Genomic DNA, 21,456 nt, shown 5'->3' on the forward strand with positions numbered 1-21,456 from the left:
GAAAGAAAGAAAGAAAGAAAGAAAGAAAGAAAGAAAGAAAGAAAGAAAGAAAATGTAAAACCTCAGATTAAAAGTAAAGGGATGGACTTTTGCTTCTGGATAGATGAAGTGTCATACTTTTCCCTATTCCTCTTTCTAAATCTAGTGAAAACCCTGGGCATACATATAAAACAAATATAAGAAGTCTACAAAAGGCCTAAAGAATGACAGGGTGATGAATTCTTTGGCTTTTCCTTTCACTTCATATATTCTAAACTTGGAGTTCAAGAGCCCAGCAATCTAGGGATTCCAAAGGGCACTGGCCAAAAAAATCTCTAACAAAAGTCTGCCTTTTCTAGCTAAAGGAACAAGAAAGGAGCAGTCTAACAAGATAAAAATATTAGACAATAACTGTTCTACTTCAGTAAAATAGCAGAAAATACTGTAACCCTCACCTTCACCCATGCCAGCAGATGCTGAATGGTGAGCCTGGACTTCCACATTTATGAAGCTATAATGAGCTTCCTCAACATGGCTGCTAGAGTGTTGTCAGAAAACTCCCAGAACAGAGACTGGACTTTCATATCCAATTGCCAGTAATAAAGTTTTTCTTCCAGTGTAATGCCAATGGAGACCATGTAAGGACCTAGGAATTCTAGATCCACCTGGATATAATGTGGTTCTTTCACCTTCACTACTGAGGTAGTATCAGAGAAGTCAAAAAAAAAAAAAAAAAAAAAATCAGGACTTTCAACATTACCCAGTGGAAACCAGTGCTGTCAGTGAAGACTACATGGAGAGCCCAAATTCCCATGCCTGACCAACAGTGATGAGGAGCTCACCCCATACTAGGGTATCAGCTGAAAGCCAGTAATGAATATGAAATTCTTTCCTCATGCAGAGGCAGTGCTTCACTTAACAAAATGCTATCAAAAATCTCAGGAAACAAACTGAGGGTTGCTGGAGTGGGGGGTGGGGTGGCTGGGTAATAGACATTGGGGAGGGTATGTGCTACGGTGAGCGCTGTGAATTGTGTAAGACTGATGAATCACAGACCTGTACCTCTGAAACAAATAATACATTATATGTTAAAAAAAAAGGAAGAAGAAGATAGCAGGAGGGGAAGAATGAAGGGCGGGAAATCTGAGGGGGAGACAAACCATGAGAGACTATGGACTCTGAGAAACTAACTGAGAGTTCTAGAGGGGAGTGGGTGGGAGGATGGGTTAGCCTGGTGATGGGTATTAAAGAGGGCACGTTCTGCATGGAGCACTGGGTGTTATGCACAAACAATGAATCGTGGAACACTACATCAAAAACTAATGATGTAATGTATGGTGATTAACATAACATAATAAAAAAATAAAATAAAATAAAAAATATAAATAAATAAATAAAGGCACCTTAAACAGAAAACTCAAATAAGATCCAGAGTCTCATAACATAATAATAATGCCCATGTTTCAATCTTTTCTTACAAAGAACCAGGAAGATCTCAAACTGTATGAAAGGAACCAATCATAGATACCAACACCAAGATGTCAAAGATATTGAATAAGTTCACTAAGATTCTAAAGCAGTCATCACAAAAATGGTCAAGGAACAATTGCAAATGTGCTTGAAACAAATGATAAGTTGTTAGAAAGCTCTCACAAAAAAATTAGAAAGTCTCAAGAAGAAAAGATATACAAGAACAAAATGCAAGTTTTGGAACTGAAAAATATACTATCTGAAATAAAAATCTCAGTAAATGGGCTCAAGAGCAGAATGCAGGGACAGAAGGAAGAGTCAGTGACATGGAAGCAATGGCAATTACCCAATTTAAACAGAGAATGATAGACAACAATGGCTCAAAAAGAACAAAACATCAGTGACCTGTGGGACTATTAAAAAAAGAAAATCTAGCATTCGTATCATTGGAGTCTTATAAGAAAAGGAGAAAAGGGGAAGCTGAGAAAGTACTCCAAGAAATGATGGCAGAAATAGTCCCAATTTGGAAAAAAGGTCCCATATACCTATAAGTTTAAGAAAGTAAGTGAGTCCCAAATAGAATAAACCTACAGAAATACTTAAGACACTTCATAATTAAGCTTTTGAAAACTGAAGATAAAGAAAAAAAGTCTTAAAAGCAAAGAAAAATGACACTTCATATATATGAACAGAAATTTATGACAGTAGATTTCTCTTTTTTTAAGATTGATTTATTTATTTTAGAGAAAGAGAGTGCATGCACATGCACACATATCGGGGGGAAGGAGGGGGAGAGGCATAGGGAGAAGGAGAGGGAGAATCCCAAGCAGACTCCCTGCTGAGCACAGAGCTTAACGCAGTACTGGATCTCACAACCCTGAGATCATGACCAGAGCTGAAACACTCAACCAAATGAGCCACCCAGGCTCCCCAACAATGGATTTCTTATCAGCGACTATGGTGGCCAGATGGAAGTGGCACAATAGATTTTTAAGTGCTAAAAGAAAAACAACAACAACAACAACTATCAACAGAATCTCACACAAAGTAAAAATATCCTTCAGGAATAAAAGGGAAATCAAGACATTCTCAGATGAAGAAAAACAGAATGTGTTACCAGTGGACTTACTCTAAAAGAATAGCTAGAGGAAGTTCTCTTATGGAAAGAAAATAGTGTAAGAAAAACACTGGAATAGCAGGAAAGGAGAAAGATCATGATTAGCAAAAATATTGATAAATACAATAGACTGTTTCTCATGAGTCTTCTAAATTATTTTTGGTGGTTGAAGCAAAAATTACAGTACTGTCTAATGTGGTTCTATATGAATGCATTGGAAATATTTAAGACAATTATAAAAGAGGGAGGATAAAGACATACAGAGTGAAGTAATGCTTCGACTCTTCAAACAAACTGGTAAAATGATGATAGTAGTAGACTGTGATAAGCTATGTGTATATATAGTGTAATACCTAGAGCAATCATTAATAAAATTATACAAAGAAATTCACTCAAAAATAAATAAATCAATCAAAATGGAATCCTAAACAAGTTTTCCAGATAAGTAGGAAAAAAAAAGCATAAAAAGAAATAACAGAAGGAACCCTCTCTGTCTCTGTCTCTCTCTATATATAGATACAGATATAGATAATATATGCAGACTTAAGTCCTAATATATCAATAATTACATTAAATATTAAATGGTCTGAATGCACTGATTAGAAGACAGATATTGGTAGAGTGGATCAAAACATATGACCCAACTTATGTTCTCTATAAGAAATTCTCTTTGAATATAATTAATAGCAGGTTGAAGTAAAAGAGTGAAATGTATATTATGCAAACATTAATTGAAGGAAAATAGTAATGGCTATATTAATATCAAATATATTAGACCACAGAGCAAAGAAAATTATTGGAGGAAGTGGGGAAAGATTGTATATGATGAGTGTTGCTCCATCAGAAAAATACAGAAAACTTACAGGTTGTACATCCAACAATAGACCTAAAAATATGCGATGTAAAATTTGATAGAATTGAAAGGAAAAAAGAGAGATGCCTACATTTGTTTAAACTTAAAAATTTCAACATTCATTACAAAACAACTGATAGAACAACTAAAGAGAGATTTAGCAAGAATATAGAACTCAAGGACACCATTAATCACAAGGATGCAGTCAAAAGTCATAGGATATTCCATGAAAACAGGCAGAGGACACATTCTTTTTGGTATTCACAAAACTTATAACAAGACATACCATATCCTGGGCCATAAAACACCTTAACAAATTTACAAAAATTGAAATTATACGAAGTGTCTTCTCTACCCACAGTGAAATTAAATTAGTAATGAATAGGAAAAGATAACAAGAAAATCTCAAAACGCTTGAGAACTAAACAACAGACTACTAATTCATGTGTATATCAAAGAGAAAAATATTAAGGGAAACACAAAATACATTAAAGTGAATGACAATAAAAATACAACATATGAAAAGTTGGAGACAAGCTAAAGCAGTGTTGAGAGGGATATTATACCACTAAATGCATTCATTAAAAAGAATAGTCCAACCACATATATACAAATTTTTAATATTGAAAATTCAAAAGCCTCCGAATCCCTGCCTCCAACTTCTGCTCCAAATGAGTATCTTGTGTCCCCCATCAGCAAGGAGATGATCCCGGCCAGCAAATACAGAAATACACGTGCATTGGGTTTCTCAACCCCAACTGAGTGAAGCAGCAAGACTGCTCTATAGGCAAGAAGGAGAGAGAAAACATGAGGTATATACACTAGATCGGGATATTGAGAGCAGCTTGAAACAACTGGCCCAGTGGTGTACTGATATATTTGGCATAGAGGAAATGACCATTAGTAAGATCAGTGAGGAGGAGATCCAGAAGCCAGAGGAAAAAGTGACCCTACACAGCCACTTGGACAGGATGGCCCAGACCCAACAAACTGCCCAGACCGATATCATCCTTCAGGAACAGATTGAGCCATCCATGGGCCAAGAGCCTGTTCTAGAAGATGTCAAAAAGAAGACACCCTAACATGTCCAATGAACTTCTCCAGCAGCCACAACCTCTGTCTTTAGCCATAACATACCCAGCTCATCCCGAGCCATCACCTTGGCACTCCCAACCACCAGCATGGCTGCCTCATGTCCACACCACAGTTGTGTCTGCAGTATGGTCATGCAGTATCCATGGTCCAACTGCCCTTGGGCTCAGTGATCACCCTCACACTGCCCATCATCCATATACTCAGGATCAATGTGCCCATGCATCCCTTGGCCCCTCTTATCATGGCACCCCATCCAGCCTCCATGATTGGGCCAACAGCCTTTGCACCTGCTCCACCTGTGGCACTTGTCCCAGCCTCAATGACTCCTACCTACCTTCTACTCCATTGAAGATGAGCTTAACCTGTCTCCAAGAAGCAGAAGACAGAGGGCATCCTCATGCTGGAGGAGAAGTTCTTATGCAGAAGCAAGAGTCCACTGCCCATCAAATTCCAAGTGACCAACAGATAGGATAAGACAGAATTGAAACTAAAGGGGCAGGTGCTGTTCTTCATCCTCCTACGTACAGACCAGGTGAAGATCCATAAAGTCACAGGCATGCAGCAGGGAAACAAACTGCAATGTGAGATTATCTTCTTTGAGGATTCCAACTTTCTGGTTTACTATAACACGACCAATGGCATTGTCATCTACCTGGCCATCAAGGGGAGAAGAAGGAGAAAAACATAGAAGAGAGAAACCTGCTCCCAGCCACTGCCATTTTGCCTCTCTTTTCCCAAAACCCCTGCTGTAGATCCAGAAGACCTACCTGGGGCCTTCATATTTGCTTTTCTCTTACGAAGTTTGGAAACCCAAATTGTCCTGCAGAGTTTCATTCCCCCATCCCTTCCCACACTGGAGAGAGTGGTAGGCTTTTGAAGTCACTCCCCTTCACAGCAGTTTCTGGAATCCCTCTGTGTTAGGAGTTGAGTTGAGAGGATTCACTTTTGGGGAGAGCCCACTAGGAACTGTGAGCCCAGGGATGTCCTGCAGGATAGTGTCATGATGCCAAATGGCACTTAGCTGATCGTATATGATTGTTACAATCATTAATCATTTTGTACCTTGCCATGGGCTGTCTAAAAACCTTCTTGGACCCTTAAGTGTCCCTCAAGCCAATCCTCTAGCTTCCATTTTAAAAACCTAGAAAAAGAAGAGAAAAACAAATCCAAAACTAGCAGATGGAAGGAAATAACAAATATAAAAGCAGAAATCAATGAAATTGAAAACAAAATGATAGAGTAAGTCAGTGAAACAGAGAGCGGAAAAGATCAATGAAATTGGCAAACTTCTAATAGTACTGACAAATTAAAAAACAGAAGACAGAGTTAGCAGGAATGAAACAAGAGATATCACTATGAACCTGCAGATGCCGTAAGGGTAACAAAGGAATACTAAGAACAACTCTATATGTGCACACATTGAATAAAATTTTTTATCAAGTCTTCCAAAACACAAGCTACCATAACTCATCCAATAAAAGAGATCATTTGAATAGTTCTGTAGCTATTAAGGAAATTGAATTTGCAATTTTAAAACTGCCAAAAATAAATTTTTAGTTTCAGACTCTTTTATTGGAAAATTACACCAAATGTTTAAATATGAATTAACATTATTTATACATAATCTTTTCCAAAAAATAAAAAAGGGGTAATCATTCTCCAATTCATTTCAGGAAGTTAGTATTATCTTCATACCAAAACCAGACAAAACAGTGCATGAAGAGAAAAGTAAAGCCAAATTAGTTCATGAATTATTCATAAATATTCCTAACAAAATATTATAAAATAGAAATAAAAATATATACAATGATTCCTCAAGACCAAGCGAGGTTTACTCCAAGGGTGCAAGACTTGTTCAACATTCGAAAATCAATCAAAATAATTCACCATATTATCAGGATAAAAAAACAGTGAAGAGGGTGACAATGCAGTCATAGCCAACATATTTCAAAAAGCCTCTTTGAAAGGGATCTTTTAACGTATATTTGAAAGGAATAACAGTGTTGCCCAGTTGAAAAAATCTCCTCTTGTTCATTTTAAAATTCACTTGTTTCATTCTTGTTGAAACTCACCGAACGGATGTTTTGCAAATATTTTTGCTAGGTCTGTGTCTTTTCTTTCTCTTAACAGTCTTTCAAAAACCCAACTTAATCAAATTTTTCTTTCGTGAATTATATCATGCTTTTGAATTTGTATCTAAAATCTCATTACCAAACCCCAAATCAATTATTTTGTTGAAGCTTTAACTATTTTTTCCAACTACAAATATTTAGTTCTGTCTTACTTCAAAAAGCCTGATTTTTTTCATCAAAGTAAATGAAGAAAACAGGCAGATTCATTACTGCATAAGAAATTAAGAAACCAGGGCACCTGGGTGGCTCAGTCGGTTAAGCGGCTGCCTTCAGCTCAGGTCATGATCCCAGGGTCCTGGGATCGAGCCCCGCATCGGGCTCCCTGCTCAGCAGAGAGCCTGCTTCTCCCTTTCCCTCTGCCTGCCGCTCTGCTTACTTGTGCTATCTCTCTTGTCAAATAAATAAATTAAAAAAAAAAAATCTTAAAAAAACAAACAAACAAGAAAATGGATTATTTTTGCTAAAGTAACACATTCCTGCAGGTGTAAAAGATTATACACTCTTACAGGTCTGATTATGCTCAACTGGAAATGAATCCAGTGTCCTGATGAGAAGGTGACAGGAATATTAAGTTAACTTTTGCAAAGCCTCAGAGGAAGTTTAACCAATTTATAATAGATAAAGGGGCCCTCTAATGAACCTTCACTCCAAGATTACTGTTTCTAAATCAGTGGGTGGCCATATGTTCTTGGTTGCATCTTCAGTTAAAAGACATAAAGGTAATATCGTTTCAATAAGCTTTGCCTCCAGAACAGTGGGCACTGTAGAGAGCTAAATCTCAGAGTGAGGGCTTGTTGTCATCAACTGGAAAATTAAGAAGAGTAAATGCCAGATGGAATAGTATTAGAAACAATGCTCTTTCAAGTTATTTTTCTGTTTTTCTATTATTTAATTTAGGGTCACTTAGACCTATGTACATATTGATCTTAATCCTACTTGTTCCTACAGAGTAACAGTCAATCCTGATTATCTGCCAGTTACCAATATGAACATTCATCTACTCCCCCAAATTTACTTGTAAACCCAAATCAATACTTGCAGTACTTTCACATTGTTCTGGAACATGCACAGAGGGGCAAAAAATTTGAGTGGCTCTATGTGCACATTACTAGCTGAGAATGAACAAGATGGCGCTTTCTATTGGTGATTTCACTGTTTAAAATGCCACCCAAGCCTAGGGGTAGAGCACTGTCCAGTGTGTACAGACCCAAGAAGGCTATGACTGTGATGATGGATATATTTTGGATATCCCTTGATAAAATCCATATCCATGATATCCATGGGTAAAACTGAAGCACATAGAGTTCAAAACGCTTGCTTGAATTACACAACTATTGACTGGCGGAGATGAGATACAAACTCTCCTGCACTTTGAGCTATTGTGTTATTCGAAATGTTAAATAAAACCCAGGGGAGAGAGAAACTGCCCTCTCCAGTAATAAGTTATCCTGATAATTCTAAATAAAATGAAGGAAAGCGAAAATTAGAAAGGAAAAACACCTTATCTTTTTCCAAATCAAAGTGTATCTTCTGTCACATCATAAATTCATTTTAGGGGCAGTGCGTTGCTTTTAAAAAATAACAGTAAATTCAAACACTTTTATATTTTCAGGATTATTGAGATCATTTTTATTTATGTAGAGTTAATTTTAAATCAATTTCACTTTTAAAATCTGCAATTACAGGAAAAGTTTTGCTATTCTGTTTTATTATGTTTATTTTATTTATGTTTATATTTTATTTTATTAAATATTTGCAAGCAACTCAATTAAAAATTAGAATTGGGGAAATTATTAAGACACATCATTTAATTTCATTAATTTTACTAAGGCACTTTCAATTTAACATATTAAATAAAAATCTAACATGTTATATCTATTACTGTTAAATACTTGCTAAAATATAAAATGACTGGGGCGCCTGGGTGGCTCAGTCATTAAGCATCTGCCTTCGGCTCAGGTCATGATCCCAGGGTCCTGGGATCGAGCCCCACATCAGGCTCCCTGCTCAGCAGGAAACCTGCTTCTCCCTTTCCTACTCCCCCTGCTTGTGTCCCTGCTCTCGCTATCTCTCTCTCTGTGTCAAATAAATAAATAAAATCTTTAAAAATATAAAATAAAATATAAAATGATTTTATTAACAAAAAGCTACTCTGACATAAATAAATCAAATTTGGATCCATATCTCCATTCACTCCTAATAAAGCCCTACTGAGCAACTCTAAGAATATGTGAAATAGTTCACCAGGAGAATACAACAGCTATAAAATTATCTCATTTATTTAGAAGATATCTTTGCTTTCTTGAATGAAAATAATTTTGTGGGTATATGGCTGTGAAACAATATATTATATTCCTCCCCCAGTAGAATCACAAAAGGGAAACAAGATCCATTAAATCAATTTTAGTTTTCACTTGTGCAAAAAAAAAAGGAATCTTTCTTTTAATGAAATCATGACCTTTTATTTCCATTATTAATGGAATCTTTTTGGAATGAGTCAATTATCTTTAAAATTATATTTGATCTCTCAGCATCTTGATCTGTAGGTTAAGCAAAATATTCATAGTATATGCCCCAAACTGCATTTTATGATCTTCTAAATGATGAAAATAAGTTTAATTTGAAACATGCTAAATTACTGTTAAGAACCCTTAAATTATGAATATAAATCTTCTTTTGTATAAAAAACCACGTTATGTGAAATTACAAAAGTCTTCTAATTTTTTAGGGTAAAATTGTGTCATAAAGTTTGACTGTCTTTTGAAAAGAACTGCTAATATCCTACCAAATAGAGAAAAGCTCATATAAGTCTAAGTTTTTCCTATACTAAAAATAATATGCATATAGTATTGGTGAACCCCATCTATTCCACCACCCTACAATGCTGCTACTTTCTAAGAACAAGAGACAAGATCACATACCCTCCTCAGAAAATTAGAGGAGCCTTAAGTTATTTCTGGGGTGAAAAATGTTGGTGTATGTGTATGGAGGAAAGGATGTATGGAGGAAAGGGGCAAAGTAAAGAAAGTTTATCCACAGTTCAGAAAAGTAAATCTCTTCTGGAAATGACCTATATTTGTTTCCATCTATGACTGTGAAATAACACCACATTTCAAACTAGAGTGAATTAAACCTATACAACGTGAAAGATTAGATGTGAAAATTCTTAAACATATAGTCAGTTAGGTCTACAGCAATCACTCATTATCTGGGGCATTGAATATTACTTAGGGGCAATTATTTTTGTTTTGATGGTGAAAACTTGAGGTGAATCAACATACTTGAAACTTTTATTAGGGACAAGGAAATGCAAATCTGATTTTTTTTTTCCTTGTAAAATGACTGTAAGCAACCATCATTGACTGTAAGCAACCATCATTGTTAGATCAGAAGAAAGAGGTGGACGTTTTATAGTGCAATGGATCTCAGCAGGAAATACTGTCTCATAAGGTACTCTTTAAAAATTTGTAAAGACATTTCTGGGGACATCACTTGGACTTAATAGTCTGGAGACAAAGATGCTAGAAAATTTTCAAGATATGGAAACTTCCCCCAAATCAAAGATTTGTTTAAAACAAATGACATGACAAATGACACATGACATTTAAATACCTGACAAGTATTCAAGACATCTGCCAGACATATAAATAACATATAAGCCTTATATATTATATAAACCATATATTACATATGTAATATATATGTATGTAAGTCACACATGTAATGTATGACATATATAATATATAATAATCTGTGTATATTTATACCTATATCTATGTTATAGGCATTGAAGAAAGAATAAATGGGAAAGATAAATTAAAATCTAGACATTTCTACTTACACTATACAAGCATATAACCAAATATATCAAGTTGTTTGTTCACATTGTGGCCTAAAATATTTACATACATTTTTTTCTCCAAATTTTTATTTAAATTCCAGTTAGTTAACATACAGTGTAATGTAGTGTAATGTTAGTTTCAGGTGTAGAATTTAGTGCTTCATCCCTTACATGCAACACTCAGTGCTCATGACAAGTGCCCTCTTTAATGACCATCACTCATTTAACCCATTTTTTAAAAAAATTTCAAATAAAAAAATAAAAAAGAGAAAAAAAATGCTTCTCTGATACATGCAAATATGGTGGTGATCAGGCAGATCTCTGGGAATGCGCTGACTTGACTGAATACTGCTTATCTATGTTCTTGAAAAAATATTTGATTAGAGCCACACATTAATTTTTTTCACAGCATAAATATGCTTAAGCAACTTATAATTTTAAAACACAACATTTAAAGAACCAACAAATCCTTTAAATAAATAAATAACAATGAAATTCCTTCACAACGAAAAGTATATTTAGATTTATAATTTTGTTCTAAAGTTTATTCATGTGAGAATTACATAATAATAGAGGCCAGTGTCTTAGAGTCTTTCTTGGTAATGCAGTGCAATTTCCATTCTGGCAAAGAACAAAAAGATATTATATATATTTTGTCAATCTCAAAGTAGTTCTTGCAGCCTAACTGCGGACTGTCAGTAATGTAACAAGAGTGATACAGCCAGACAAATGGGCTGAAGTTCCATTGGCCATTTCCACTGGTAAATACTTGCATTACTACTTGAAATTTTTGATTTACTTCTTCCATCACAAGCATGACACAAACTGTATTTGTGGGCAACTGTTCTTATGCTTTTTTAAGTCTCATAGTAAATACTTTGGTCTGATCTCTTGTATCTTGTGACAAATGATAATGACCGAATAAAATTGAATCAGTTGGTTCTCTTCTTCTTAAACCACAGGATGCCATTATCATCACTTTATCATCAGGGAAGCATCTTATACACCTGCAATATTCCATTAGGTGCCAAGTTCTACAGAAACCATAGAGACCGTTTGACTTGAAGTGTATACATAGTGTTAATGATGTACGTCTCATCCACCCAAACACAGATCCACTCTAAATTCATCTCAGAAAGTGTAAGCAAAGAGTTCAATTAAACCTGTACTCCCAAACCATCAACCCGGTCAAACACCAGACTATAGGGCCTTGGGAATGAGAACACCAATAACACCTGTCCCAGTGACCTGAAGTCAAAACCACTAGAAATCACCAGTCCAAGGACAAGCATTAGGATCTCCATTGTCAGCAAGCACTATGTGTGCATCTGAGACTTGCTTTCAAGCTCTGGCTGACCCAATTTGAGCCTAGAGAGTTGACATTTGAGACATCATTTTGTTGTCATCATTATCTTCTAGTTAGCTGTTTTCCAACACCATCAACATTTGGAGTTCTCCATTTTGTTCTTCTACTCCTTTTCCTAAGAGGTTCTTATATCTATTATCTATCATCTATATCTATCTATCTATCTATCTATCTATCTATCTATCTATCTATCTATCTATTATCATCATCTATCATCTCTGTCATCATCTACCTATCATTTCTCCCCACCTTCTTTTTTCTTTACCAGTTCTTGCTTTTATTTGGTATCTGCTGCTTCAGTAAAGATACTTCTCTATATGATGGAATTGTTAAACTGATAGTGCCTACATCGGAATTGAATGTAAACATTGCTCAGAACATTTGGAGCTGGGTGAGCATATGTGTTTTTGCGGTGATTTGAAAGCCCCAGGCATTCCAGGGAGAAGAAGCTGGGCTCCAGAACATCTCCCACAGCCTGTCAGCAGAGGGCTTAAGAGACTTCCAGCCAGAGAAGGGTGCGTACAGTGGCAGCATCTATGGATTCAGCCACCAGCAGCTTTCTTGCTGCACAGGGAGCCAGAGCCCTGAGCACTGGGCAGTGGGTGCCTGCAAGGGCCTGAGCATTGCCAGAGCAGGCTACTCCAGCCTCGACAGATAGTTCTATTCAATACTTATAAAGTAGTGAAAGACTTATATCCCAAGATCTTGTCAAAGGGCAAAGATGATTCAACCGAAAACAGTAGTGGAGGGAAAAACATCTCTCATTATTTTGTCTTATTGAGTTTAGTTCATTTTGATGGGCTAGTTTCACTAGTGATCGTGACCATAATAATTATTATTTTGGAATTTCTACTAGATAATTTTCATTGATTTTTAAAATGACTGGGCCCAAATATTCCTATCCTAACCATTCTGTTTATTAGCTATATTACCTTGGGCATACAGCTTTAATCTTTAATTACTGTTTCCTCATCTGTAAAATGAGAATAATAGTAGTACCAATTTCATAGGATTATTGTTAAAAACAAAACAACAGGCCCCAAATTGAGTCAATTATGCTAAGCCCCATGTCACCAAACAGAAATTTGACTTAATTACATTTTAGCCTCTCCCAGAAGTGAAGTCTTAAACCAGTCAGTCAGGAGTCAGCTGATCAGCACTATTGAGATGATCTGCCTGACAGATCCCTGACATCCATTAAGGAATGTGACCCTACCACAACCAATCCACTTTTTGCTAGCTTAACTTCCTTGTTTCTGCTCCCTTCTGCCTATAAAAGTCTTCCATTTTGTACAGCTCCTGAGAGCTCCTTTCTATCTGCTGCATGGGATGCTACCTGATTTCATGAATCATTGAATAAAGCCAGTAAGATCTTTAAAATTTACTGTTGAATTTTGTTTGTTTTAATATATTTTAAAATGAAATGAAATCAGATCATATAAATTCTGAACTAGTATTAATTACTATTATTAGTCTGCAAAATGAAACAAGGAAAGATACCATTTTTACAAATAAACATATATATGAAAATAAGGTATTTTTTCTTTACAAAACTCAGTATTTGAATTCAATTTTGTTATGCCAAGTTCTTAAACGTTGAATATAGTCTTTCTTTTTAGGTCAGATGCTCAGATGTTAAATGACTAAATACTGACCAAAAGATTTCTTTCCAGTGCTATGAAGCTATCATGTCAGAAGAGACTTCCTGAAATACCCAGGAAAATAGAGAACAAATAGTGTTCAGAGCACTGATCTAAAACTAGATCCCCCCAGTGGCATATTTTTTAAAAACAAACAAATTTCCATCCACTCCCTTATTTAACACATCTAACTCCAATATGCCAATTAATTTTTTTTGTTGTTTTTATGTAAACTCTATGCCCAGAGTGGGACTTGAACTGATGACCCTGAGATCAAGAGTCTCATGCTCTACCAACCGAGCCAGCCAGGTACTCCTCCAATCAATCTTTTAAATTCTCCTGTTTCCTAAAATGGATATGATGACTTGCATCAGATGTATTACCTTGATATTAGTGTGAGTAATAATTCAGAAGTGATTGATTAAAATAAATAGGAAAATATTGCTGATGGAATTGTTATTTGACATTTCCATAGGTTCATAATTGGAGTTGTTAAAAAGTTTTAAATTTCCTGGGCACCTGGGTGGCTCAGATGGTTAAAAAGTTTTAAATTTCCTAAGCATGTTTATACAGCAAAATTTTAACTATAGGGTCAGCATGGGAGATATTGCCTCTATAGTTCAAATTGACTGAAGTCATGCCCTTAATAAATGTTCTCTTCCTACGTTTTATGGTTATCTAATTGTTTTATTAAAAAACATTTTATTAAAAACGCAATCAAATTTCAACAGAACAAGAAATTTTACCATTTTTTATTTTTTATTTTTTTAATTTTATTTTATTATGTTAGTCACCATACAATACATCATTAATTTTTGTTATTATTGTTATGTTATGTTAATCACCATACATTACATCATTAGTTTTTGATGTAGCGTTCCATGATTCATTTTTTGCATATAACACCTAGTGCTCCATGCAGAACGTGCCCTCTTTAATACCCATCACCAGGCTAGCCCATCCCCCCACCCCCCTCCCCTCTAGAACCCTCAGTTTGTTTTTCAGAGTCCATAGTCTCTCATGGTTTGTCTCCCCCTCCGATTCCCCCCCTTCATTCTTCCCCTCCTGCTATCTTCTTCTTTTTTTTTTTTTAACATATAATGTTATTTGTTTTAGAGGTACAAATCTGTGATTCAACAGTCTTACACAATTCACAGTGCTCACCACAGTACATACCCTCCCCAGTGTTTATCACCCAGTCACCCCATCCCTCCTACCCCCCACCACTCCAGCAACCCTCAGTTTGTTTCCCGAGATTAAGAATTCCTCATATCAGTAAGGTCATATGATACATGTCTTTCTCTGATTGATTATTTTTTAAAAGATTTTATTTATTTATTTGTCAGAGAGAGAGAGAGAGCACAAGTAGGGGGAGTGGCAGGCAGAGAGAGAAGCAGGCTCCCGCTAAGCAAGGAGACTGATGAGGGACTTGATCCCAGGACCCCAGATCATGACCTGAGTCAAAGGCAGATGCTTAACCAGCTGAGTCACCCAGGCATCCCAGAACAAGAAATTTTAAAGCATTCAATATATACTACATTTTAAAAGCATTACATTTTTATTACAGAATAAAAATAATTTAGTTTTCTTTTATCTAATCCTCATTAGCATCATGAAAATTAAATAGAAACAAGTATGTCTTAACAAACAAACAAACCAAAAACCTCCAAATTTCCACCAAAATATATGAAATCATATTCTGACTCAGGGTCGTTGAATTTCTAGAAGATTTTCTATGATTTTTAAATAAGTAATTAATTAATGAAATGATTAGCTAAATATTTAGTTAAAAGTTAAAATATGCCAGGAGCTATAAGAAGCAAGGGTACTAATATCAATACAAAAGGACTCTTGCCTTGAAGAGATCCTATTCTCATTGTTGAGAAAGACACTTAAAGGAATAATTATAATCCATTATGTTAAAGGATCTGATTAATTGAAAAAAAAAAAAGAGAAAAGTTCTATAGGGAGACAGAGAAGGAATTACCTGACTAATTATGGGTGTACTATGTCCTTATGATAATTAGATCTCTCCTAAGAAGATGAGAAGAGACAAAACTCCAAATGGAGAGCAGGGAATTTAAATGCACAACATGACGATTCTGCATTTGCTGGGAAAACTCATTAGAGCTTGAGGAAGCCTGTATCACAATTATAATACAGTAAAAAGTGGTGGGCATGGGGCAGGACTTCAGTTTTGGGTGTATAGAAATGTAAGACAGGCCTGAAATCTCTTCTGGCTTGCAGATGCCAGATCCCAGCAATATTTGGAGATGATCTGAAAAAAGTCATGTTGAAGTCTTTGCTTCAGACTATCCTGGAACTTATTTGGACAGATGCTCCTGTGGGGAAGGAGGATAGATGTGAATGTCTCCAAGGCAAGCTAGACTGATGCTGGACAATCATGTCAACTGATTATGACTTGTACGTTCTCATACTAGGCCAGCAAATAGTAAGAATCCCTAAAAACCTCTCACAAGGATAGCTACAGGAAGACAAAATCATTCCTCTCTAATACTTTAAGAATGGGTTAGTTTCTTATAAACATCTAATGGAATTTTCATTCCAATCAATGTGTGTACATTCAAGGGAATTTAAGGCAAGGGACACTTGTGTCTCCAACAAAGAACATATATACCTACTGAACTATGTAACCATTTACCCAGATTAGTGGTGCTCCTTATAGTTTCTTCTCTGTGGAATGCAAATTCTCCTACTCCTACTATTACTACTGTGTACTTCCCAGAGTTATTTTGACGTTTAAATATATTAATCATTAAAAGTGCTTAGAATAGTGTCTGTACAGAGTAAGCACTATATAAATGTGAGCTGATATTACCGTCATAATTTATCAATGTTATCATTATATTAAGGGAGTTTTTATTTGTGCTTATCTGCTGGTGTCATCATTTTTCATCCAAATTGTAAGGCATAAATTTGCCTTACAATTGAGGCATAAAAGTGGTTAGATCCAGATCATGAAGTACTGGGGATGTTACCTCATGTTAGTAGACACATATGTTTTATTTTTAAAAAAATGACTCCTGGGAACCTACAGATAGAATTATATGTAACATTGACAATGAGCAAATAGTCTGGTCAGAAAAAGTATAATAAAATAATAATTGAACCTACAATTAAAACTTAAAGTGATACAGTGGAATGAAAACTACAGTGATTGAGACAGAGTTATCAAATACTGGGCATAAAGGCCCAACCAAGGGGATGTGGCAGATGAAGCGACTAAGGGTACCTGGCCAGGGAGTAAGCTCTCTAAAGGATTTTCTATCTTGGGGTGCCTGGCTGGCTCAGTTGGCAGAGCATGCACCTCTTGATCTTGGGGTCATGAGATCGAACCCCATGTTGGGTATAGATATTACTTAAAAAAATAAACTTTAAAAAAAACTTCAAAAAAGAATTTTCTATATCAAGTATGCTTAAGATAAATAATATTACTTTGGACAAGGCAGTTCACTAAATGTTTTTTAACAAACTGGAAGTTTCATGAAGTCATTAATTTATATCAAATACAGGCAAAAGATCATTTGAAAAAAGGCAAATTTGAAATAGATTTTGGATAACTTGTATATGAGATGATTTGGGAAAATCTAAAATAAAATAAAATATAAAATAATAAAAAAATGACTACATAAGTTTAACAACATATTTTTGACATCTTCCTAGGTGTTAAAGTAATAAGAACGGATGATATAAATGAATACATCTCCAATACTAGATATAAAAATTCAGAATTTCCAATTTGGGGAAACAAAGTGTGCAAATCCTATCAATGCATTCTTTATATTATCCTGGAACTGATTTGTGAATTATTTAATTTGAAGCATGTCATTTAATCTCTGTGGAACTTATTTTCCCCCTTTGAAAAATAATGTCCTGTCTAACCGACACTCATGCTGTAAGGATAAAATGAGATAAATTTAGAGAAAAGTTTTAAAAATTAAAATAATATTAATAAGTAATAATGTCATAAGGTTTAATATTAGCATTTAGCAGGCCAAAATCCAATAGAATCAGTTGACTTGCAATGAGAGATCTCACATGGCAATTTTCCTTAGAAAAAGAATCTCACATGGCAACTTTTCCTGTCCAGCTTATTGAGTACTGATATATATACTACATCTATTTACTTCTTATCAATTATTTAACATGTAATTATTAAATGCATACTACATATTCGTTAAGTTCCAATGATGAAAGGCTTGAAATATGTTTCCCTGTAATGACTTAGAGTTTAGTAGTAAATGATAAGTGTGGGTTTTGATTTCATCCCTACATAAAAATATTAAGGTAACCTATGACTGTTTCGCAGAAGACCCAAGACTCTCATAGGTGAAAGTCAAATAACTTAACTACTCAGAGCAAAGTAGGACCATAATTGTCATGTTTGCATTGGTCCTCTTTGTCTCCTATGTACTGTGGAGACCAGATGAATGCCTGCACACCTACTGGGGTGCATTATAGGAGTAAATACTGAGCTTGGAAAAATCCCTGTCTTTTATAACAAGCAGCAAGTAAAACTGTTCTTTGCTCCAGAAAGGGAAAATACTTCATTTCTCAAGGTTGCTCTCTGAAAACTCCATTTCCTGGGGTTCAATATCATTAGCCATTAGGAAAATGCAAATTAAAAACACAATATGATACCACTACACACTTCTCAGAAGAGCTAATATAAAAAATAGTGACTACACCAAATGCTGGTAAGGATTCCGAGAACCTTGATCACTCATATGTTGTGGGGAAATATAAGATAGAACAGCCACTCTGGAAGATGATTTGGCAATTTCTCAAATAACAAAACATGAAACTACCATCTACCTAAAATAATGCTCCCTGTGCCTTTATCCCAGTGATAATGAAAACTTAGGTTCACAAAGAAAACTTTTGGACAGATGTTAATGTTAACTATACTCATAATAGCAAAAACCTGGAAACAACTCCACTGGGTGAATGGTTAAACAGTGGTAAATCCATTCATACCATGAAATACTAGTCAGGAATAAAAATGAAGAAACTATTGTGTATGTAACAACTTAGATGAATCTCCATGGAATTATGCTGAGTGAAAAAAAAGCTAGTCTCAAAGCGTTACATACTGCATGATTTCACCTACACAGTATTCTTGAAATTAAAAGAAAATAGAAATGGGGAATGGATTAATGGGATTAGTGGTTGCCAGAGGTGAAGGATGAGGGGAAGAGAGTATTGTGTGGCTAATAAAGGATAAAAAACAGTTCCTGTGGTGATGGAGTTGTTTTGTATCTAAATTTCGTCAAGTCAATATCCTGGTTGTAATATTATATTATAATATAAAGGGTAAACAGAATCTCTGCATTATTTCTTACAATGGTATGTGAATCTATCTATCATCTACCTATTTATCTATCATCTATCTATTTTTAATTTAATTAAAAAATACGTGTAGTTGGAAATGGTTTATTGTTATCTCTTCACGACTTATTTGAGTTCTGTGTTAATGTGGGACATATCCTTAGTCTTTTTTTTTTCTGAAATTTTTTGTCCAACTGAATGGGCTTCCTAGAAACCACATGACACTCTAGAATTTTAAATAAAGAATATGATGCTCTCATCACTAATTTTGTTTTTAAATAAAATACATGTTCTTTTTTAGTTATAATAGTCAAGATAATTGAGAAAATATTTAAGTACCAATATTCATTAGGAGCCAGCTCTTAGTAATTTTATTTTTAATAAGTTGAAGATGGAAAAATATTCCATGTTTTAAACCCTGCAAATCCCAAATTTTGAGGGGCTTGCTACACTCCTCATTTCTGCTTCCAAACTAGCAATTATTTTTTGACATGTTTCTTTTAAAATCTTTTAAAATATAGCCAATACCATCCAAAGCTATTTGTAACAAAATATTCTTTAATATAGAGGACAGACTGGAGATGGGAGAAGCATGCCATTCCTCTTAAACTTCAGCTTAGTCCTGGCACACTGTCATTACACCCGAGTTTGACTAGTCCATCCATGACACTGCCAATTGACAACAAGTATACGTTATTCTTATAGATTCACGTGCATAAATTTAATTACCACCAATGGTCATGTTGTTATGTTTCTCACCCTGTCCAAATTTATATACATTTATCATTAGCATATATATCCAAGACTCAGGAATATTTTCTCTTTGCAACGGAGTGAATGAATTGTTCAAAATTCCAAGAATCATGCATTTGATGAAAAGGTCTTTTCAACATATATCTGTCTTTTTCTATTAAGATAGCATGAATCATTATTAGTAATTACTATTCAGATATTGCATGCATGATTTCAGTCCTCTTCTGTTAAGATTCTTCTTGGATGGATTCAAATGTCTGAATAAGGCTAGATATCTTGTTTTAGCTTAGTTTAAAAAGTTACCCGTCCCTACTCAAGCTCCTCCCATATGACCTGGTTGTCACATCTTTTGTCATAGTTCCCTGACCCATCATTTGCAAACAATATAATTAAAATTGATAATACCCGTATACTTTTCCATTTTTACTTCCAGTAGTGATAAACTGATTATCTAAAAGAAATAATAAAATGCACGAAGTTTAAGAAAAAGCCAAAGGTAGATATAAGATATAAATATCATTGAATTTCTCAAGCTTTATTATTTATTTTCATATGTATAAATTATACCTGGCACTAGAAAATCCTAAATCTGGTTATAATATGCTCATCTAATCACAATTTGCAAGACATATTTCACAGATTAAAGAGTTATTGTCAGGGGCACCTGGTGGCTCAGTTAGTTGGGCATCTGCCTTCAGCTCAGGTCATGATCCCAGGGTCCTGGGATTGAGCCCTGAGTCAGGCTCCCTGCTCAGTGGAGAGTCTGCTTCTCCCTCTGCCTCTCCTCCACCCGCCCCCCCCCACCCCCCGGCTCGTGTACTCTTTCTCTCACTCAGGTCTCTCTCTCTCATAAATAAATAAAATCTTAAAAAAAAAAAAGAGTTATTGTCAAAGAATGAATGACAAGGCTATCCCCAGGTAAAGCAAAATATTCAAGGGTTCTCTCATGTTTTTTACTCATCAATCCTTACTAACAATGGAAAAAGATGGGCACAGTGCAATTTAAGGATGTGCAAATTCTTGGATTTTGAGAAATTATCTAATTATCTAATTATCTGAAGCAATATGAATGAAGGACAATGATGTCCAGCAACATTTATAAAATAATGGAATCTAGTCCAACAATGACAATATTGCAAAGCCACCAATTTTTTACCCAATCATCACAGTGATTTCTATTCAAAAGGTTTTAAAAAATATATATTTGCTGCAAAGTAGCATTTATCTCCAATATTATGTTATTTGAATCTTACATAGCACCAGATGAAATTGCTTCATTTTTAAAAATCCATATTAAGATAATCCACAAAGTGAAGTATGTCCAAATTTGTTTCATCCCAATGAGTCCAGGTATGTTTTAAATAATGTTATGTATCTAGCCTTTACATACATGATCAAAGCTTTGTATTAGTTGTAAGTTATACTATTTTTCCTTCAACCACTAAGTGGTTCCTCATAATTAAGTTCTCCATAGCCTTTCAGTGATGATTATGGGGTACTGGCAATTACATTCATGTAATTTAATTCAACTGACAAACATAATAACTTAATCCATTATTTCCTTACTATCTTATAAAAGATTTATTTTTTTAAAGATTTTATTAATTTATTTGACAGAGAGAGAGAGAACAAGTAGGCAGAGAGGCAGGCAGAGGGAGAGGGAGAAGCAGGCTCCCCGCTGAGCAGGGAGCCCGATGCGGGGCTCGATCCCAGGACCCCGGGATCATGACCTGAGCCGAAAGCAGCAGCTTAACCGACTGAGCCACCCAGGTGCTCCTCTTATAAAAGATTTAATATGATATCTGGATTCTCATGTGCAGAATGAGGTCATATATTTTTCTAATTCCTGGAAAGGAGTCCA

At 35.2% G+C, this 21,456-nt stretch overlaps 1 protein-coding gene across 1 annotated transcript in view; it reads right to left on the reverse strand.

The window, feature by feature from the left end:
- Positions 1–5,031: 5,031 nt before the first annotated feature.
- The window catches only part of LOC118013801 (peroxiredoxin-2-like), a 134,572-nt gene continuing 118,147 nt past the window's right edge, over positions 5,032–21,456 (reverse strand). The window contains exon 3 of the mRNA XM_035009593.1: positions 5,032–5,166. Coding sequence (XP_034865484.1) covers positions 5,032–5,166 — 135 coding nt within the window. The remainder of the gene's footprint in view (positions 5,167–21,456) is intronic.

This window comes from Mirounga leonina, unplaced genomic scaffold (genome assembly GCF_011800145.1).
Source record: "Mirounga leonina isolate KUSES-001 unplaced genomic scaffold, KU_Mleo_1.0 Mir_154, whole genome shotgun sequence".
Lineage (NCBI taxonomy): Eukaryota > Metazoa > Chordata > Mammalia > Carnivora > Phocidae > Mirounga > Mirounga leonina.